Source organism: Mirounga angustirostris, unplaced genomic scaffold (assembly GCF_029215605.1).
Source record: "Mirounga angustirostris isolate CCGP_5_RB_7025 unplaced genomic scaffold, mMirAng1.0.hap1 SCAF_17, whole genome shotgun sequence".
Classification (NCBI taxonomy): domain Eukaryota; kingdom Metazoa; phylum Chordata; class Mammalia; order Carnivora; family Phocidae; genus Mirounga; species Mirounga angustirostris.
The window spans coordinates 27,307,002-27,329,421 of NW_026991725.1; the positions used below are offsets into that span (position 1 = coordinate 27,307,002).

The 22,420-nt window shown below is 43.6% G+C and overlaps 1 protein-coding gene across 1 annotated transcript; it reads right to left on the reverse strand.

The window, feature by feature from the left end:
- Window positions 1-210: 210 nt before the first annotated feature.
- On the reverse strand, window positions 211-22,356 carry RETREG3 (reticulophagy regulator family member 3). Its single transcript, XM_045888879.3, has 9 exons — window positions 22,010-22,356; window positions 9,603-9,709; window positions 7,823-7,853; window positions 6,542-6,668; window positions 5,853-5,937; window positions 4,914-5,051; window positions 3,572-3,654; window positions 2,818-2,950; window positions 211-2,394 (listed from the first exon to the last, which is right to left on the reverse strand). Exons 1-9 carry the CDS (start codon window positions 22,246-22,248, stop codon window positions 1,937-1,939), a joined length of 1,401 nt encoding a protein of 466 aa, XP_045744835.2. The 5' UTR covers window positions 22,249-22,356; the 3' UTR covers window positions 211-1,936.
- Between the last annotated feature and the right edge of the window lie 64 nt (window positions 22,357-22,420).

Here is a 22,420-nt window from a genome sequence, read left to right on the forward strand (position 1 = left end):
TGTGCTCTCTGGGCTCTCCTGGGGAGGGAAGTGGCCTCATATTTGGTGACTGTTCTGACCATCACAAAGGTCACAAATAGGGACAGGCATGTGGGTCCCTCACACGGGCTTCCTCTTCTGAGGCTGTCACCTCAGATTAATCACATCTCAGATTAACGAGAAGACAAGACTATCATGGGTAAAACACCATTCAACATCAGTCTCTTAAAAGATTGTTCTCATACAAGATTTATTCCCCAACACCACCCGCCCCCCACCGCCCATCCCCACCCCAGTTCACAGTGGAGGACTAAGGAGATTCAGAGCAGGATCCCCCAGGAACAAGAAACACCTTCTGAAGATTTTGCTCTCCTTCCTTCCTCCCTCCCTCTTCCCAACTTCCAAGGCCTGAAGCTAAACACATTCATGCAAACACACCAAAACCCACTCCTCTTCCACACTTCCCATTTTTTCCCACATCAGAGCTCACCTGTGAGACATCTGGGCTCTGAGAAGACAGAAGGTGTCCAAAGTCTGAGAACCGTAAAGTGGGGAGATACCACTTACCCCTAACCTTCACACACATAAGTGACTATGAACAGGCACCTAGCTCTTCTCCGTTCTCTTAATTTTCACTCCTGGCCTCTACCTTTTCCATCAACCAAGAGCAAACATGTTAGCACACTCCCACCTGCAGCACATGAAAATGGGCTCTGTCCAACATCCCTTGCCCAGGTATGGGGGTGTTGGGGGAGTGGTCCCTGAGGATCAGCAAAGGGTTAATGCAGAGGGCAAGAGGACAGAAGAGTTTGGCCTGAGCTCTGATTGGGGAGGCAAAGAGAGGCTGTAGGCTGGCATAGGTTTAGAATTACCATTTTTAGTTTTTGTCTCACATGATTTTTCTAGGGGCAGTAGAACAGATACCCCTTAGAGAAGTCTCTGCTGACTACAGACACACTCTTGCTAACTAGGCTCATCCTTAAAAGAGGCCCCGCCAAGTTGGGAAGCAGTTAAAAATAAAAGTATTAAAGGAACTGAACAGGGAGTAAGAAGAGCTGGTGCAAGAAGAGCTGGTGGCTCCTGGGGTGAATGCCAATGAGCCATTTGTAAAGTGCTACTTTGACATCCCCCATGCAATTATTGCTTCTCCAAAGGAGGAGCAGGGGAAGGAACAGGAACACGGAAATGGATATGGTATGGTATTGCTTTGCTCGTTGCTCAGGCTGATGGTCAAATGGAGCCAGGGGTTAGCAGCACCAAAAATAACCAGGCAGCTTCAGAAGATTCCATGAGACCAGGAGATATAGAGGCACTTGCCCTCTCAGCCAGCTGACCCCACAGCCCAAGGTAACGTCAGAGCGGCCCACCCCCACATCATGTTCACATTTCTTAAATGTCACAAGCACTGTTTTGGAGCACTGGAGGTTAGGCCTCCAGAAATGAGGATGGGCCGGGGCAGAGGGAGCAGGCCTGCTCTGCAGGACCAAAACACGTGCTTAGAAAGAGACAAATCAAATCATGGCTTAGCAAAAGAGGAAGATGGCAATGTAACTCTTCCAGCTGCTGCCTGACTTGGAGCTCCAAGGACGTGATGGAGGGAGGAAGGGAAGGGTGCTTCTATCACCCCCAAGCACCCATACCTAGAAGCAAACAGCAGCACCCCCTCAAAGGGGAACCACTACCCCTGATTACTGTGTTCCCCAAAGTACCATTCTGATGGAGAGAAGCCTCCCTCAGGGGAGCACTCTCACTACAGTGATTGAGCTCAGAAATGGGCATCCAGCTGGTAGCAGGGGAGTGAGTATCCTCTCAGCAGGCCTGAGCTTCTGCCAGGCCACCAAGCAAACCTATGTAATTCAGTGGATGGGACCTGGGTTCTTCCCTTGCCCCTTCACCTTAAGTAGGATAGGGAGAAAAAAAACCTAAACCACAGTGACCCCTAAAAGGAGTCTCTGCCTCAGTGGCTCCTGGAACTGGCAGGGTCCAGCTGATTCAGCTCCGACTGGTCCAGAAGTTCAAAGTCATCCCCCTCAGCATCAGTGTCCAGGTCTGAACTGGGGGCCCGGAGGAAGCCTCTTGTTGTTCTCCGGGGAGGCGGGCCAGAAGGGCCTGGCTGGGAGGCCCCTGACAGGGCCAGGTGGATCATGCCCTGGGAGACCAGGCTGGCGAGGTTGCTGGTGAGGTTGGACCCTGTAGGCAGGGAACCGAGCAGGAGCTCTGGCAGTACAGCCTCCTCCTGGCTGGCAGGGGGGTTCTGGAGCTCCTCAGCCCCTGGTGGGGAACGGTACATCAAACTAGGCATCCCAATGCTGGTATCGTCCTCATCATCCAGGCCAGCAGGATCCACATTAATGGAAGGGAAGTCTGGAAGGTCTCTGGCAAAGGATTCTTCTGGATCACTGTGACCATCTAGGTCTGGAAAAATAGAGGGGTGTCTGAGACATGGCAACAGCCTGGCACTCCTGTGCCCTAGCCTCACAAAGTCAGCTCCATGTAACCAGATTTTTCTACTCTGAATTTCTCAGGGTGAAGCAAAACCTATAGCACTGGTTGGCCTTTCCCCTCCACTTATTCACTGCTATGATCTCTACTGGCCAAAGAAATCCCTTCCGTTCCTCCCCTGTGCTCCACAGGAGACTAGAACCCAAGGCTCCTAAGGGAGGATTTCAAGGAGAGCAGCAGTGCAATCCCGGCTGAAGCCATACCCCCCGCCCCAAGCTGCTCCACCACCTGACCCACACCTCAGAAAACAGGAGAGGAGGGGGCAGTACCCTCTCTGCCCAGGGAAGCTGAGCAGCAACAGGGCCATTACGAACTCACGTCCACGGTTCCCCTCACCTTCAGAGCCTTCTGTTAGAGGTGTTTGGCCCCGTGAAAGATTGAATGTGCCATTGTCTGTACAGGAGACCTCAGCATCTGAGTGCTCAGAGTCTGTGATGGCCAATTCCCTGGCAACAGTAGAATCATCCAGCTTAGGAAAGAAAAGACCAACAAGCCTGAAGAGAGGATGCCATTAGGAACAGGTGCAGTTGCCCAGTTACAGCTCTACTAATTAGCTGGCCCTAAAGGCTAGCCTACGGCCAGCAGTGCAGCCAGACAAGACTGGGGACTTTAGTCAATATCTTGATCCCTTTTAGGCTGCTCCCCCAAGGAAAACACCCTTACTTATCAATCTTGAGTAGAAGGAAAGTGGTCTGGGGAGTCAACCAGCCACTTAACTCTTAAGCAAATAACTGATCCAGAGATTACTTTTCACAGGTGGCCAGGAAGACATATTGCCCAACATAAGGTGGGCTGGGCTGTTTAAAAGACGGTCACGCCAGTTCCAGAAGTTCTGCCATGACAGTAGGGGTTAAAAGGAGACATGGAAGAGGGTGTGCTGGTCACCAGGCTCAAACTGAGATCTACGCACACAGTCCCAGTATAACGCTAGCTTCTCTCCTCACTGCTCTTGGGGGCAAGGAGAGGGTGGGGCCTTGGAGCGCCCGTAATAAGCTTGAAAACCTACTTACCGCCTAAATGTGAGCTGCCATATGGTTCAAGGTTGCTAAAAGAACACTAGCCGGTGGTGTACTTCCCACACCCAAGATACCTGAGGACAGAAGGCAGCAAGCTCTTCTTCACTGTCACTGTGGTTGTCCAAGGCATGCTCTGGGTGTAGAGCTCGGCGGCGCACTGCGTGGGAAGAGCAGAAGGCCTTGACGCCTTCCCTTGAGCAAAAAACCCCACCCGCCTCCAACTTCAAAGGCATAAAATCAGAATATAAGAGAATGAACCCTCAGAATATGGCCCGAAGCCTACATTACAATGCCTGAAAACAAACAAACACACACCACCAAAGCCTAAGGGTGGGGCTGCTGAGCCTAAGTGGCAAGATGAGTTGATAACACAGGAGAGAAAGCTCTCTCTTCAGACGCCTCTCCTCCACCAGCCCCTCCACATTTTTGTTCTGGTCAGATGGTCAACAACTCGCAGGATAGACGAGGGGCAGACAGGATGTCAAGCGGGAAGTGGATGCTCCATAGAGAGGGCAAAGGGAGATGCCCCACCTTGGTTAAATCAGGCTTTTGAGGACTGATACTATTTAGCCGGCTGTGCCAGGGGGAGCTGGGCCTTGATGACCATGTGCAGGGCTCTTGGAGGGCTAGGGCTTAATGATACACCCAATCTGACCAGCCCACAGAAGGGAGGAAAAAGTTCACACAACTGTCATTCGTGTGTTGAACGGTCTTGGGCTAGCACCCTTCTGGTTTCTCAGGCAGTATGAAGTATCACCTTTGGAAAGCAGCTTTCAGTAGTGAAAGGAGGCCTGGCTTAGGAGTTGCTATTTACTGACTGTAAAGTTCAATTTCTTTTCTCAAGGTTGTCAAGGTTAAGTAAGATACACATTAATAAAATAAAAATAAAAGTAAAGGGGCGCCTGGGTGGCTCAGTCGTTAAGCGTCTGCCTTCGGCTCAGGTCATGATCCCAGGGTCCTGGGATCGAGCCCCGCATCGGGCTCCCTGCTCCGCGGGAAGCCTGCTTCTCCCTCTCCTACTCCCCCTGCTTGTGTTCCTGCTCTCACTGTGTCTCTCTCTGTCAGATAAATAAATAAAATCTTAAAAAAAAAAAAAGTAAACAAAAATACGCAGAGCTGACAAACAGTGCTTGGCCACAAGGAAAGTGCTTCATGAAAAGCAGCAAACAGTAGGGATATCTTCACTGTCTGATTTTTATTCAATTTGGGAGTGTCCAGAATTGCAAATGCAAAAATTGGTAAGCCTGCACAGACTTCCCTGGAATAAGATACCACTTTTACCTACCACCCTCCTACACGCACCCCCACATCCCACCTCTCCCACTTTCGAGGACCTACACATTATGTCAGCCTACGGGCTTTTCCTTCTCTTCCCCAAATTGCCCAAGTGGAAGGAAGCCTCCCCTTGACACTTACGTTGTCTCTCTCTCTGCTTGGACATCATGTAGCCGCGGACACTGAAGTCCAGCCGCTGCAGAGCGGGCTTCAACCGCACATAGGCTCGATCCCACAGTCGGTGGTACACAGCAAGGGGCCACATCATGACAGTGACAACTGAGAGGAGTGGGACATAGTCACCAAGTGGAGAAGGGGCTGGACGAAACAGTCCTGACTGTCCCTCTGCTATGTGTCCTCTGACAGGACACTCGGTGGGGAACAGTTCTGCTTGATTCTGCTGGTGGTCTTTCCTAGTCTCCTGTACCACATGAGGGGGTTTTGGAGGGCAGACATTTCTGTGGCCACCTACGTGGCTGTGCACAGGAGAGGGTGCTGCTGATATACTGAGGACAGAACCAGGTGTGGTCACTTCCATCTGGGTGTCACTGAGCATAAATAAGGCTAGATGGTAACGATGCCTCAGAAATGACACCACAAATCACGTGAGCTGCTGGCCACAGCCATAATTCCTCATTTTTCCTGCCCCACGAGAAGTTCATGCCAATAGGAAGTAACTAAATTTAAAACATTGTGCTCCAGGAGAAAAAGAAGTGCTCCAGGATAAGCAGAATCTAGTAGAGAAACCCCTAAAAGTTATGTTCTGCTGTTACACAATATACTGACTCTAAAAATTTCCTCCCAAATAGGGACAGTCCTTTATAGTTGGTAATGCAATATATGTTAGTGGACCGTCATCAATTTCTAAAGCTGACTTGGTAAGAAAAGGACTTGATATGTGGGGAGCCTGTTATTGGCAAGAAGAAAGATATTTTCATGACACTAAACAGGTATGAAAATATAAAAAGGTTATTTCCTGGCAAACCAAAATATAAAAGTCCTCTTCCTAGACCCAGAGTTAGCTGTGGCTAGGAAAGCTAGGAGTGGGGAAGCTCAGGGGGAGGTATGTGCCATACTTACGTATCAAGTAGGATAGCAGGAGCCCAGGGATGTAGCGGCCCAAGACGGCAAAAAAAGTCAGTATCCCACAGCTCAGCAAGCAGAACTAGAGGAGTCAAGAAACAGTATTAAGTTTCTGTTACATGGCAGGAGACTGGGGTGCGGACAAGGGATAAGGTGGAGACATGACTGAAATGACTCTATGACCTCTGAGTGGGCAGGTCAGAATGAGAGCTGTGTCTAGCCTCTTGCATCCTGTGGTGACTCTGTCTGGGATGGAAAGGAGGATGTCCATTCTACTCACACTCCTTTTCTCTTGCTAACCCAACAGGGCTGCACCTTTCCCACTGGGAAATTGGTTTGCATAGGCTTAGCCAAAAATTCTCTCTGAACACAAGTGTTGGTGGTGGGTTTTTTAAGTAAAAAAAAAAAAAAAAAAAGAAAAAAATTAAAAAACCCAACAACCTACTACATGTTTAATATGACACAGAATGTACACAAGCAAGCTCTTTCCCATCTTGGGGCAGGAAGATGGCTCAATCTAAGAGGCGAGCACCCAAAGAAGGAGTCATCAAGCTTTTCCCTTAGTCCTAGTGGCTGGTCAGAAGCCCCTTCCTCTAACTTCCCTTTGTCTCCCCAATCAGCACGGTCTTTCCTTTCTTGAATGAGGCTCTGAGCCAGAAATGAAAGTGAAAAGGGAAGAGTCTTACCTTGCCTGGGTTTTGCTTTTTGAAAAGCACAAGATTCCTTATGAAAATGGTCCCACTAACCCAGACTTCAGCCACGTGGTGGCAGAGCTCGGGCACGCTGAGCAGCCGAGGGTGCACAAAGCCCCAGCTATAGGAGAGAGAAGGGGGAGCTGTGAAAGGAGGGTGTTGAGGGATCCCCCCATCTTGCTGTGTAGGCAGCCAATGCTTCTAAGTTTCTTTTTTCTTTTTTTTTTTTAATATTTTATTTATTTATTTGACAGAGAGAGAGACAGCGAGAGGGAACACAAGCAGAGGGAGTGGGAGAGGGAGAAGCAGGCTTCCCGCTGAGCAGAGAGCCCGATGTGGGGCTCGATCCCAGGACCCTGGGATCATGACCTGAGCCGAAGGCAGACACTTAACGACTGAGCCACCCAGGCGCCCCGCTTCTAAGTTTCAATTGGAGCTGGGGAGTGGCTAGTCCGAGGTGCTTTGGAGGTGAAGCGGGATGTTTTTCTTGTCTCATCAGGTTGAAACTTGAATTTAGGAACTAGGAGGGCACATGTGTTCTGACAACTCCACCCTCTGAGGAGGCTGCCCAATCCACGTGTATAAACCTGTCACCAGCTCCAGGCACTTTGTGCTTAGAAACATCTTCCCTGCACTCGGACCTTTGCAATGCACTGTGATTGCAATTCAGGGATAAAAGTAAAGCACAGTCTGACACTGCTGCTGCTGAAGGGGAGGCAATGGTCGATGTGTCCCTTAGAGAGAAAATAAATACAGCAAAAGCAAAATAAACCACAGCAGAGGAAATTCCTTGGATCAAACATATGGGATGAATGAACTGAGAAATGAAGCAGGAATTGTCAGACACAAGAGGAATCTTTGGCTTGCTGATGCCAGGAACCAATGTGTTTTCTGGCCAGGAACTTTTTAAAAAGCCAGAGGTCGCAGAAAACACTAAATGACCTGGTATAAAAGCCAGGAGACAAATGAAATAAGCTGCCTCTAAGTTTTTACAGTGGGGCTAAAAAATGCAGCTAAATCCCTGGCATATCAGGTTATGGGGCACTATAATGCTTCTTTTTCAGAAACTTTTCTTGTTATGTAGGAAGAGGACACTAGCGATCTCAACAAACTGCCGCCTGAACTTTAGGGTTTGTTAAGATGATTATTTGGAAAAGACTAGGTTCTCAGCTCATACTCTGTATCCATAGCATGGGGTTAACAACATGTAACCGCAATATTACAACAAGAGAATCAATCAGAGCAACAAAAAGGGATTTAATCAGTGTTCCATACCTCTCATTGTCTAATGCGTCGGGTCTTGGCACTACAATATTAAAACAAACACCAGCATTAGTTGGTAGGGAAAACTAGACATAAAAATGTTAGGCTGTTGGTCTGACAGCTTGAGTTTTAATAGGTTTGGGGAAAAGAAAATAGTAATAGCCAATAAAAAGGAGACACCATGTTATACTGACAGAGTTAGGGAACTGCAGACACACGGGGGATGGCTGATGCCTGCTCATTTCTCCGGGGGGTGGCTGAGGGGATCCAAATGGAGCATCAGGGCCCCTTCTACTTACTACAACCAAGAGCCAAGGTGCACATGAAAAATGATCCATCCCACCCCTCAAGTGTGTCTTGGTTGTTCACACACATCAATGTGCACCAGGTTACTGAGGCATGTTATAACCACTCCAACCCCAGAAATCTGCCTTTTCTCTTTGAAAAGAGACCCATTAACTACAATGAATGATGTCAAGTCTTTTGACATTCACCAGCCATAAGACCAGTGAATGAACTACATGATTCCTTAAAGTCTCTGCAAAACAGGATGGGAATGTATTTAAAAGCTGTATACCCTGGTGTAAATATCCTGCCAACACTTCACAATTAACATGTCAAAAACACACACCAATTTTCCTCGCTCTCAACCCCACCCAAACTGCCTCCCCAGCCTGACGCTGCTGTATCTGCTACCTGGAATGCCATTCTCCTACTCTCCTAGCTTTGAACTCCCACAGTTGGCTTTTATCCCTTACTCTTCTAACCCCCTATTTACCAGTCTTCATGTGTCTTCCTTCTTCCCAGGCACCCATGGTTTGTTTCTAGGGCTACCTCTCTGACTACTTCTCACACAGATACAGCCATAGTTTCCTATCAGGTCTCCCTCCTTCCCCTTTTTCTCCTTCCATGGGATCCTGTAAAATGCTATCAAATTAATCTTTAATATCAACTCAGCATATAGCTCTAATAAAAAAAAAATGTTCAATGACCACCCACTACCTATAGGATAAAGTATAAACTTCTAGGCCTAACTTGAAAGCCTTGTAAAATCTAATCCCAACATATTTTCAGTTTTATCTCCTAACACTCCTTTTATAATGACCTCTTCATTCTGGTGAAAGTGACTAATTCCTTGCTCTCGGGAGATGCTTTGCAGCTTCTGGTTTCTCAGACTCATCAAACTACTAGCCCCTCTCTAGAAACACACTTTTCTCTTCACCTGTTCAAATCTCTTGCTTCATTCAAGGCCTGAGCCAGGGCCAAAATACATGACAGACATACCGGTCACATACTGCACAGTGACATCTCTGGTACTGTTCTGTAACCGTTACCTGTCTTTTGTTTATGTATGTATAATCTTTGAGAAAAGGAACCATATCTTAGAGTACTTTATATAAGTCACAATGCTTAGCTTAGTGCTTTGTAAATAAACAATTTAAAAGAAATCCCTGAGAGGCAAATTGATACTGTCTCAGTAAAGATGCAATATCCAATGATAATTTTTTTTTAACTTGAGGACTACTTATTCCTCCGGCCAATTATGAGGGCAGAATATCTCAGGTGGTGGATACAGATTTCCTGAGCTTAATAATAATGGGAAGGGTGGAACGAAGCTCTAAGGAACTACAGATGGAGCCCCAGCCCTTCAAGTGTCTCCTAAAGCAACAATTCAGACATCAAAAGATATTCCCAGTTCTATATACTCCCTCATAAAACCCCAAAACTAAAGGTAAAAATTAAAGGAAAGACCATTTCCAGTTCAGATTCTTCTAAATGCTATCAAACTCACCTTTTATTTCAGGCCAGATTTTGTTCTTCCACTGATCTATACACACAATGATCATTGAGCTGAATGCAAGTAGAAACACAAGACGAAGGGATGTCAGCGCAAAGAACCTACAGAGTAGGAAAAACAAAAGATTATTATCCAATTAAGCTAATTTCAGAAAGGACCTGGTAAACAGACTTAAGTCCTAGTTATATACCTTAGGAAAGTCACTTAAACTTTCTGAATATCAGCTATTTTACCTATGGGGCAGAGATAATAATTTGCTTCTGTAAAGGCAGAGGACTAAATCAAATAACCTCTTAAAGCCCCTTTCAACTTTCAAGTCTGCAATTCTATTAATTTCAGGGAGAAATTCATTCCTGATAACAACTTATTATGATGAAAGCAAACACCTTTCTACCAAATTAGACCCTTGTGTAGGGCAACAAACTAACAGAGATCTGTTAAAAAGCATATAATTTAATTAGATATCCTTTTACAGATGGAGGAACTCAGGTTCAAAATAGTACAATGATTTGGTGAAGGTCAACAGAAAGTCAGCACTGAAGCTACATCTTAAAAGCCAGTTCTTCAGAATCAACACCAATATTTCTTAACCATTTCCAAAAAATTGAAGAGGCAACGTTTCTTGATTGATTTTATGAGGCCAGCATTACTCTGATACCAAAGCCAGACAAAGACACTACAAGAAAACTATAGCCCTACATCCCTTATGAACATAGATGCAAAAATCCTCAATAAAACACTAGCAAACTGAATTCAGCAACATAGCCAAAGGATTAATTTCAGGAATACAAGGGTAGTTCAACATATAAAAACCAATAAATGTAATATGTCACAATAATAGAATGAAGGAAAAGTTAGTTTATTTTTTCATTTTTTATTTTATTATATTAGGAAAAGTTAGTTCTTATTTGAAGGAATCAACCACAAATAGATATTTATAAAAAATCTGGGAAATCTGAATACATAAAGAAGATATTAGGGAATTATTATTTTTTAGGTGTGATAATGTTATGGAAAATATGTTGGTAAAGAGTCCTTATTTTTTAAAAGATACTAAAATATTTATGAACAAAATGATGAGATATCTGGGATTTATGTCAAAATAATATAGTTTGGCAAGGGAAAGGGTATGAAAGAAGATGAAACAAGGGGTGTCTGGGTGGCTCAGTCGTTAAGCATCTGCCTTCGGCTCGGGTCATGATCCCAGGGTCCTGGGATCGAGCCCCACATCAGGCTCCCTGCTCGGCGAAGCCTGCTTCTCCCTCTCCCTCTGCCACTCCTCCTGCTCCTGCTCTCTCTCTCTCACTGTCAAATAAATCAATAAAATCTTAAAAAAAAAAAAAAAAGAAAAAGAAAAAACAAGAATGACCATGATAAATTCTAATATTTAAAATCTCTCACAAAAAGTGGAAAAAAAAAAAACCACGTTAAAAAAACTAGTTTTTTTTTTTTTTAAGATTTTATTTATTTATTTGACAGAGAGAGACACAGCGAGAGAGGGAACACAAGCAGGGGGAGTGGGAGAGGGAGAGGGAGAAGCAGGCTTCCCATGGAGCAGGGAGCCCGATGCGGGGCTCGATCCCAGGACCCTGGGATCATGACCTGAGCCGAAGGCAGACGCTTAACCACTGAGCCACCCAGGCGCCCCTTTTTTTTTTTTTAAGATTTTATTTATTTACTTGTCAGAGAGAGAGAGAGAGAGAGACAGCTCACAAGCAGAGGGAGTGGCAGGCAGAGGGAGAAGCAGGCTCCTTGCTCAGTGGGACTTGACCCCAGGACCCTGGAATCATAATCTGAGCCGAAGGCAGACGCTTAACCAACTGAGTCACCCAGGCGTCCCTAAAAGAACTAGTTCTATGAGACCTTCTACTACACCAACCTACGGCCTCTAAAGCAGTGCCTCTCAGTATCTGTAGTCCAGTGTGGGCCCACTGACTCTTCCAGTCTGCCAGTCTGTTTCCTATCAGGTCTCCCTCCTTCCCTTTTTTCTCCTTCCATGGGATCCTGTAAAATGCTATCAAATTAGCTGACTTTGCCAGTCTGTGAGGAAGTCAGTATAAAATTTAGTAAACATTTAGAAAAAATTTTTTTAAAATATTTATTTATTTGACAGAGAGGGACACAGTGAGAGAGGGAACACAAGCAGGGGGAGCGGGAGAGGGAGAAGCAGGCTTCCCACCTAGCAGGGAGCCCGATGCGGGGCTCGATCCCAGGACCCTGGGATCATGACCTGAGCTGAAGGCAGATGCTTAACGGCTGAGGCACCCAGGTGCCCCAACACTTAGAAATTTTTATAGCAATTTGACCAAGTAATTTTGAATCTAAGAACACATTTGGGTTTGTATTTTCTGTTCCTTTTTAAACTTAATTTTTCTAGTAACTCATTTATATTGTATTTTACAAAAGTGCTAATTTGCAACAGATCAGGGAAAACACCACCACTAGCCCTCACCACAGGTGGTTCAGCAGGGCAATAAGGCATGGCTTTTAAAGTCAGATTGGCTTGAGTCTGATTCTCTGAACACCCACTCTTAGTCATGTGACCTTGAATAAATTAGCTTAGCCTCTTTAAAACCTCAGTTTCTTCATCTATATGTATTGCCTATATGTAGTGGTAACAATAACAAAACCTGCAGGATTTTTGTAGGTATTAGACATAACATACTTAATTGCCTATAAAAATATCATACTTCATCTTGCTAAAAAGACAAGAAAAAAATACAAGCCTAACACACAGTTCTATTCAATTTTAAGTGTTATTAGCTATTATCACAGCAACTTATCAAACAAGGGTAAGAATGACGAGGTTTGGTTACAAATGACCTCTTTTCAACTCAACACACGACCTAATGGCTTGACATACAGAACAATACTAGAGTATGATCCTTATAAAGAAAAAAAAAAGCTTTATCTGTGTGTATATACATATGCGGGGATTGGCAGAGGAACTGTAATTTTTGTTTCTAGACATTTTTGTACTTTGTTTTCAATAAACATGAATCCATGTTATTTTTAAAACTACACAAAGAATGAAGGATGGAAGGAAACAAGAACTTAAAAATCTTAAAAAAAAAACTTAAAAATGATAACCCTATTCCAATTTTTCCACCCCACCACTTAAAGGACACTGTAATTATAGTTGAGATTAAAGAATGAAAGTAGCTTTACAAAAATAAGCCTCTAGAGCTGCCCCGGGTCATTAATCTTTTCTCCAAGGCCAGTTCATCATCCCAACAAACAAGCCAATTTAACAAGCCAAGAATAAGGGCTCTAGAGCTTCTTGCTCCCTAGCACGGCTGCTTCTCTGTCCCAGCAGCAGGAGGATGAGGCACGGCCACTGTTTTCTCCAGAGTTCTGGAAAGGGCTCCCTGGGGAGGCAATCCAGACTGTTTGCAATCTCCACTTCCCAGATCATAATTACTAACACAAATATAAACTGGGGTAGGGAAAGGATATTAAGCTCTCCTAAGAAAGGCTGATTTTCCAAAAACGATGGCAGTAAAAATACTGTTTCTCCAAGATCTGAACTATTTTATATTTTAGTAGCCTGTTATAATTTCCACCTATGCTTCAACTCAATCCAACAAATACTTATTGAGTGCCCATTTTATGTGGAGGCCTAAGGTAAGCAGCCCAGTTACAGAAAAGAGTAAGACATGGACCTTACTCTCAAGTGTATTTATGTGTCTATCTGTGTTTGCAATATAACGTGACAAGGTAACAATAACAAAGAAGAGGACATCTAAGCTGGAATTTAAAAGATAAATGGTAAGAATGGGGCGCCTGGCTGGCTCAGTCAGTGGAGTGTGTGACTCTTGATCTCGGGTTGTGGGTTTGAGCCCCACGCTGGGTATAGAGATAACCGAAAAAATAAAATTAAAAAAAAAAAAAAAGATAAATGGACAAAAGGATGTGGGGAAGGAGAGGACACTCAGGGAGAAGAGCCAGCTGGTGTGACATATTTAAAGAACGACAAGCAGTTCTGATAGAACCAAAACACACAGAACACAAGGAGGGGATGGATATGGGGAGAGAGGCAGGAGTCAGATCATGAAAGGCCTTTTATGACAACTTATTAGATTTTACTCTGCAGATAAAGGTGATACAGTAAAGAGTTTTACAAAGGCTGCATTTTTGGGGTCATGAAGGCTAAAACTGTGAACATCTCAAACAAGATTAATCCTGGTCCATAAATTAATTTTAGGAACAGATTTATCTTTTTTCTTGAATAAGCCAAGGTAGGAACCTCAGAAGAAGTTTTTCTGTGTGGTGTAAAATAACATTTCTTGGGAAAACAGTTTCTTCCATATAGGTAAAAACTTAATTAATGGAAAGATCACCTCAATACATTGCAGTTGACCCCTGCAAGGTAACCAGAAAATTAGCATCAATGTTCTCTTAGAGGTCTGACCGTCAAACATAAAATATGGATAAGCGTGTGCTTTTTTCCTTCCAGGCCTCAATGCTAAAACCCTAAACAAAAAGGGAATATCCATCTCAGATTAGTGTGTTTTGAGAAAAAGTTCAGGAAAGATTAAGACATGGACCATGTGAAAAGAAGTCACATCAATGCTTATCATTTTACAGACGTAACCTGGAAGCCTACGCGTACGAAAACTCTGCAACTATGTGCAAAGACAAGACATAATTGGGGGCGCCTGGGTGGCTCAGTCAGTTAAGCACCTGCCTTCGACTAGTCATGATCCCAGGGTCCTGGGATCAAGTCCCACATTGGGCTCCCTGCTCAGCGGGGAGTCTGCTTCTCCCTCCCTCTCTCCCCTGGCTCATGCTCTCTCTCTCTCTCAAAAATAAGCAAACAAATAAATAGAATCTTTAAAAAAAAAAAAAAAAAAGACAAGACACAACTGAAGATAAAGTACTTTTGAGATTGTAAAGGATGGATGAAAAATACGGAGGACTCTCCTGGACTGGTTTAGTCCTGCAATGTCTATTCATCCAGGCCAAAAAATTCACATGCAGATATAGCAGTGTATGAGTTTGGTAAGACAATATGCGAAACATTTTTCAGCAACTAAAATCAGCATAAAAATTTCCCAACTTAACAAAAACAACTGCAAATGCAGTCAATTCTGAATATTCACATGTGAATTGTTCAATTTGGGGATTGCCCATAGCCCATTACTCCTTTTACCACTGGGGGCTCACAATCTATTCTTTCTTTTTTTTTTTTTAAAGATTTTATTTATTTATTCATGAGAGACACAGAGAGAGAGGCAGAGGGAGAAGCAGGCTCCCAAGGAGCAGGGAGCCCGATGCGGGACTCGATCCCAGGACTCTAGGATCATGACCTGAGCCGAAGGCAGACGCTTAACCATCTGAGCCACCCAGGTGCCCCAATCTATTCTTTCTTAATGATGTATTTTTTTCTTATTGGTAAAGGCAACCATGTTTATTGGAGAAAGTTTAGAAATTTTAAGTGATAATTACAGATGAAATTAAAAATGAAATTAGTACATCATCTATGAAACAGTCTTACCAAAAAAAAAAAAATTTTTTTTTTTCTTGAACCTGAATCTGATCAAGCCTCTAGATCCAACTACCAATTTACAGGAAATACAGAGCACAAGGCAAATGTGCACAGGGATGCAGTAAGTAAAATCCAGTCTGTGGAACACTTTATACAACGAACTGGTTTCTTCAACCAACAAATGACAGAGGAAAAAAGATTGAAGGAGAACCAACAGAGTAAAAGATATGTAAAAAACAAACCACAGTATATGGACTTCATTTGGATCCTAACCCAAACAAACAATTTTATTTTTTATTTTATTTATTTTTTAGGGGGGAGGGGCAGAGAAAGAGAGAGAATCCCAAGCAGGCTCCACGCCCCCAGCACAGACCCCAATGAGGGCCTCCATCCCATGACCCTGAGATCATGACCTGAGCCGAAATCAAGAGTCAGACGCTTAACTGACTGAGCCACCCAGGTGCCCCCCAAACAATTTTATTTTTATTTTATTTTTATTTTTTTTAAGATTTTATTTATTTGAGAGAGAGAGAGCATGAGAGGGGGAAGGGTCAGAAGGAGAAGCAGACTCCCCGCCAAGCAAGGAGCCTTATGTGGGGCTCGAACCCAGGACCCTGGGATCATGACCTGAGCCGAAGGCAGATGCTTAACGACTGAGCCACCCAGGCACCCCAAAACAATTTTAAAAAACAAATAATATTTAAACCTTTTTTTTAAAAGTAAGCTCTACACCCAGTGTGGGGCTTGAACTCACCAACTTGAGATCAAGAGTCATATGCTCTATCGACTGAGCCAGCCAAGTGCCCCAAAACACTAATATTTATGAAAAAATTGGAAATTTAACATTGACTGGAATCATTAATTTTTTGCATGTGATAATGGCACTGGTATTTTTTTGAAGTCTTTATTTTTCAGAGATTCACATTCTAAAATACAGATTACATTATAAGACCCCTGGGATTTGCCTCAAAACAATAAAGGAAGAGGTAAAAAAAAGAACTGAGGTACAGAAGACACAAAATTGGCCATGAATTGAAGAATTTTAAAGCTGTAATTAAAGAATTACATATTATTATTCTGTCTACTTATGTATATGTTTTAAACTTTTCATAAGAAAACATTTTTTTAAAAATTTTAAAATGGCCCTTTGGGGCAGTGGGGTGGCTCAATGGTTGAGCGTCCAACTCTTGGTTTTGGCTCAGGTCATGATCTCAGGGTGGTGTGATCAAGCCCCGCGTTGGGCTCCACATTCAGCATGGAGTCGGCTTGAGATTCTCTCTCTTCTCTCCCTCTGCCCCCCCCCGCTCTCTCTCAAATAAGTAATCTTAAAAAAATAATTTTAAAAAAATTTAAAAATTAAAAGGGTGCCTGGGTGGTTCAGATGGTTAAGCAACTGGGTCCTGGGATCGAGCCCCACATCGGGCTCCCAGCTCAGCAGGGAGCCTGCTTCTCCCTCTCCCTCTGCCTCTCCCCCTGCTTGTGCTCTGTCTCTGTCTCTCTCAAATGTATAAATAAAATCTTTTAAAAAATAAATAAATAAAGGGGCGCCTGGGTGGCTCAGATGGTTAAGCGTCTGCCTTCAGCTCAGGTCATGATCCCAGGGTCCTGGGATCGAGTCCCGCATCGGGCTCCCTGCTCCTTGGGAGCCTGCTTCTCCCTCTGCCTCTCTCTCTCTCTGTCTCTCATGAATAAATAAATAAGATCTTTAAAAAAAATAAATTAAAAAAAAGGTCCCTTATCCACATACACGCCCCCAAATGTGAACAGATATTATTCTCTCCATTTAAAAAAAATTCACATATAAACACTCCACATATAAAAACCTCCTTCTTCATTTAACAATACATAGCTTTGTTTTCCTGTATCACCAGAAAAACATCATAAACTTCTAAAATGATTATATTGTACATATACACAATTAGTGTTAAATCTTTCCCTAATTTAATATGTCTCCAATTTTTGATATAAAAAAGCTGAACTATATATCACTGAGCATGTATCTTTGTCCTTATGATTAACTACTTTAAGTGGAATTACTGGGTCAAAAGGCACTGACTTTTTGTTACTGAGATAGTTTGCATACCATAAAATTCACCCTTTTAAATTGTCTAATTCAATGGTTTTTAATATATTCACAGAGTTGTGCAACTATCACCATTATCTAATTTAGAACATTTTCATTATCCCAAAAGAAAACCGATACCCGTTAGGAATCATTCCCCATTTTCCCCGAGTCCCTGAAAAGATACTTTTAATTTTTAAAAGGGGGGGCGGGCAGAGTGAGAGGGAGAATCCCAAGCAGGCTCCACACCCAGCACAGAGCCCAACATGGGGCTTGATTTCACAACCCTGAGATCATGAGCAGAACCGAAATCAAGAGTTGGTTGCTTAACTGACTGAGCCACCCAGGCACCCCAAGATACTAACTTTTTAAGTGTCTTAATACATGTTGCCTAATTACTTTCCAGAAAGATTGTCCAGTTTATGTTGCTAACAACCATATGCCAGTTTTTACATATTTTCCCCAGAATTAAATACTACCATTTAAAAAAACCTAATAGGGACACCCAGGTGGCTCAGTCAGTTAAGCATCTGCCTTCAGCTCAGGTCATGATCTCAGGGTCCTGGATCTCCCTCTCCCAGTCCCCCTGCTTGTGCTCTCTCTCCCTCTCTCTCTAACAAAAATAAATCTAAAAATTTTTTTAAATAAATAAAAAATAAAAAAACCCTAATAAGCAGAAATTAATTACTCATTGCCATTTACATTAAAATTTTTTACTACTAATGAGAGTGAAATGTTATATATCCATCAATTCATTATTTTCTGCTTTTTTTCCCCTGTCCTTTTGTAAACTTTCCATCCCCTTTATAAGGGGTTAAAATCTAATTATCAGTCTAAATAAAATATTCCTTGAAAAACCTGGTTTCCAGAAAAATCATGAGAAATTCCAAAACTTAACAACTTTTTTGAGGTTAACTATACCATGGATCCTCATTATTAGTACAGGTAAATTAGAGTTTGCTAATAATCATAAAGTTTATGCTATAATCATAAACAAAACAAAGAGCATAGTCTATCTTCAATCAAAGAAGATACTACTTCTGGGTTCCTTTGTTATTACAGAGTGAGCTTGTCTCACTGGCACTTCAGAACAAAGCCTCCCATCCTATAGGGACAAAAAGCCCATTATTGTACAGCACTTATGGCCGTCTGGTTAATGAGCCAGCCACTGGTAAATGAGAATGAAAAAAAATTAACCCAACCCACATAATGTAGTGATCGGTGTTGCTTACACAAAACCAGAAATGAAGCCAGCTAGCTGCTAAACACTTACTTTATGTTAATGGACAGAAAGCACCCAACCTTACAATTAGGATAGATAAAAACTGATGGCAAAAGGGAGGCAAAAAAAAGTAAGCCAAAGCATCCTTGGGAGTCTCCCTGGCTACCCAAAGCAACAAGAACCTTCCAGAGACTAGCATTAGAAACATGTGCTCAATAGATTGCATCTGCAATCTGATGTGTAAATTTTTCTCACAGAACAAACGTCTCTACTTAAACGGGCCCTTCCTTCCATTTCCTGTTCCTCACTATTGTTTTTCACTCACATTCTAACCTTTTAAATCAGAATTGCTGTACCTTCAATCACTTCTCAGTCATTTTTTTATTTGGGGGTTTTGAGGGGAGAGGGAACATCTGTACTTTTTTTTTTAAGATTTTATTTATTTATTTGACAGAGAGATAGAGAGCACAAGTAGGCAGAGAGGCAGGCAGAGGGAGAGGGGGAAGCAGACTCTCCACTGAGCAGGGAGCCCGACGCGGGGCTCGATCCCAGGACCCTGGGATCATGATCTGAGCCGAAGGCAGCCGCTTAATCGACTGAGCCACCCAGGCGCCCCACATCTGTATTTTTTAATCGTGGAAACAACAGATTCCACAATATCCCCTAGAATATAAGATGGTTAATTCAGACAAGTGACTGTCAAAGCAGATCTCAACAGGGAATCAGCTTGTGATTGCTCTAAAGCAATATCCCTAATAAGACTGTCTAGAATCCTAGAATGTTAAAAACTGGAAAGGAGCTCCAGAGTCATCTAACCCTACTTGAATCATGCGTTGCTCTTCATAGAAGGGGGAGGGCTTAGAATGCACACACATCTCCAAGGCTCCTTGGTGCACCCCTGATCTGCTACGTCGGTGTTAAAACAGCAGGTTACTCCAACCTGTTCTTTTCTGAACCTGTGAGGATACACTTGCTGACTCAGATATTCTTCCCCCAAATCACTCATTTACAGGTGGTGTTGAGGCTAATGAAAACACAAGCTACTGGAAAGGAAGGGCTGACATTTCTGTTATTATCCTAGAGATAATAACGTATCAGTGACTAGAAGAAGCAATATAGACTGGAAGATTTCTGATGTAATAGCTATAACTGCTCTGGAACCTGAAGGAAAAACAAAACAAAACAAAACAAAAAGCTCTGAATACTATAGCAAGGCTATACACCTCTCTTTTGCGTTGTTGTTGTTTTTGTTTTGTTTATTAAGATGTAAGACGGCACATTCACGGGCACAGAAAAACCTTGACTGAGAATACGTATTATTGAAAGTTAAGAGCTACCTATCTGAACTCTGGTGATTTTTTTGTACTCCTATTCACCTTCTAATACCTCAAAATGTATAAAACATCTCAGTTAATGACGTATCATTATTTAAAACAAATAAGGAAAAAAAGCCAATGATCCTCACGCAATTTCTAAATAATTTTAATGTCCAAGAGCTAAACAGTTTCTTTTCGACATTCCTAACTGAAATGTCAATACACATCTATAACATGATGCTACTAGAATGTTAAGTCTAGTCTTCATTTTAAACCTCAAACTGCCTCCCAAGGAAGCTCATTTCCTAAAACAACAATCCTGTCACCTGCCATTCCAAACTACCTTAGCTGTCACTCTGTAGCCTTCATGGGTATGAGTCCTCTCTCCATAGAGTACAAGAGTTTCAAGGGTCACGCCTTCCTTTTGCTGTAGCTCTTCACCTACTTCAAGAGGGATGGGAATGTAACAACCATATTCTGGATACACAGTAGGCAAGCTACCAGGAAATGCCAGAGATAAAGACCCATCACAAGGCTTTAAGAGACCAAGAGTAAGAAAAGGGGAGCTGAGTGAGATTCTAAACATAGCATATTAGTAAACTTTAGCATACACTGTTGAGGGCCAGCAAATTAAAGCTAACTGCATTTAAAGATGTGCCTCAGTAGGAGCAGTTTATGTTCAGACCTCAAATCCACATTCTACTTCAAAAGTCTCTCAGGCAAGAGGCATATGGAAAGTCCCCTCAGAAATAACATACATGCTACTGATTCATTTGTATTAACACACCCTTGGTTTCATTATTCATTTAAATCCTGATGAAGTTTTTATGTATCAGTCACTTGCACTTTGATCCAAACTGGTTTATTGAGGACCAGTTTTTTTTTCCCTAGGAGTACAATCTCAATGTAGGTAAAAAAGAAGTTTTGACTGGATGGTTTGGGGTTAGGGGTTGTGATGGGGGAGGTGGGGAAAGGAAGAGAAGATCATTTTGGAAAACGCTCTTCATTGAGGTGCTACAGTTAAAGGTTTCTGACAGAGAGGAACAGGAAAGGAAGTAGGTACCTAGAGATCAAAGAAGCACTACCAAAAATAAATGAAGAATGCTGCTGGAAAACTTTATCACCAAGTTTGCTGAAGTCTCTGGAAGCAACTAATGCCAGAGACTTCTCTGACACCTTTAACCTGAGTCTCCTTCAAACTTCAAGGAGTAACAGCTGAACACTGTGTCTGTCAATGAATTTGAAATTGCTGTGCTCCAGTTCACTGAATATCTTTCAGACAAAAGATAATAAATGTGTTGGTTTTAAAACCAAGAATTTTAGGAGAAAAAGTATTTTTAGCAAAAACAAATTTTCTTTGGAAATATATGTTTTGTTCCATTTCAGACTCACCCAGAATAGGTTTATTTCATTCAGCTGTAGACAACCCCCACCCCCACACTTCAGTTTCCTTGGAATTAGGTGGATAATCCTATGTCCACCTTAGGTCATGACAACTGAGAAGCAGCAGTTCCATTTCACAAAACATGACACACAGACTCTTAAAGCATATTTATAGCCTCACTTTTCCAGCTGAGGAAAACTCACACACGCTTTTAGGCATCCTCAATTTCCCTGCCTAAAAACCGTGCCTAAGGATGAATCTCTAATTCCTTGGAACAGGGAGGAGTTGCAATCGTAAGTGGCTTTGAAACGGGTGAAATCTCACTATCACTATTTCATAACTGTTCTTCAAAAGCTGGTAATTTTCTTTCAAGTTGCAGCTTTGGAGGCTCTCATTGACGCTCAGTCTTCACAAACTTCCTTGAGCAGAAGAAAGGCTATCTAACGTGCTAAGTCAGATCGCTCAAGCTTGTTTTATCACACCTATGGATACCTTTGCAACATCTCAAGCCTCATGCATCTACCCCAATAACAACTACTAAAATCAGAGCTCGAGGGGATGGTCTTCAAATCACATTTGAGCAAACAAGAGACGGGAAGTGATGGCCTTAAGTGACACAGCCTTCCCTAGCCAAAATGAGGCGTCCTCGCACACTGCGAGCGGCTCAAGATGTTACCAGAAGCTCCTGCCATATGTACGGGGTGAGGCTGCGGGAGCAGGTAAAGCAGGGACGATAACTGGAGGGCCCTGGGGAGAACTGCGGTGTCAAAGCCTGCAGGCGGGATGGAGTGGAAGGCGGTGAGGCAAAATTGGGCAGGTACTGTAAGGAGCCAATGCAGCGAAGAAAACAGGGAAGGCGAGAGGCAGAGCCCTAGAAAAACCTGACGAATTCGCGCCTGGAAGGGTTTCCGAGGGTCCAGTTCTCTCACCAGAAAGCCGCGTTCAGCCCCAGGCACCACAGGGCGCTCCTGGCTGGCCGCTCCCACACCAGGGCTGCCTGCACCCGGCTCAGCAGAGGCTCGTAAGGCCCCAGCACCTCCACCAGGGCCCGCTGCGCCGCCTCAACCTGCTGGTCTCGCTCCCAGGAGCCTGACATAGCGCGGCGGCCCCTGAGAGTCGGCCCCGAAGCCGGGCCTGGGGCCGCGGCCACCCCCTCTACCTCCGCCATCTCCCCCCCAGCAGCCACAACATCCGGGGCCGCGGCCCGACGGTCACAATAAACACCAAGTACGCAGACGCGCGATTCGGCGGGGGAGGCCGCGGCCCTCCACAGTGCGCCTGCGCGCAGGCTCTAGCTCCCGTCCACAGAGAGGAAAGAACGCTACGTCAAAGTACGTCCC

What these genes read in the sequence shown, in the direction of transcription:
- RETREG3 (XM_045888879.3), bottom strand. Translation starts at nt 22,248, where the DNA reads ATGGCGGAGGTAGAGGGGGTGGCCGCGGCCCCAGGCCCGGCTTCGGGG. An exon ending in GACGCATTAGACAATGAGAG is followed by an intron (nt 6,669 to 7,822) that starts GTATGGAACACT and finishes TCTCTCCTATAG; the next exon opens with CTGGGGCTTTGTGCACCCTC. An exon ending in TCTAACAGAAGGCTCTGAAG is followed by an intron (nt 2,395 to 2,817) that starts GTGAGGGGAACC and finishes CTATTTTTCCAG; the next exon opens with ACCTAGATGGTCACAGTGAT.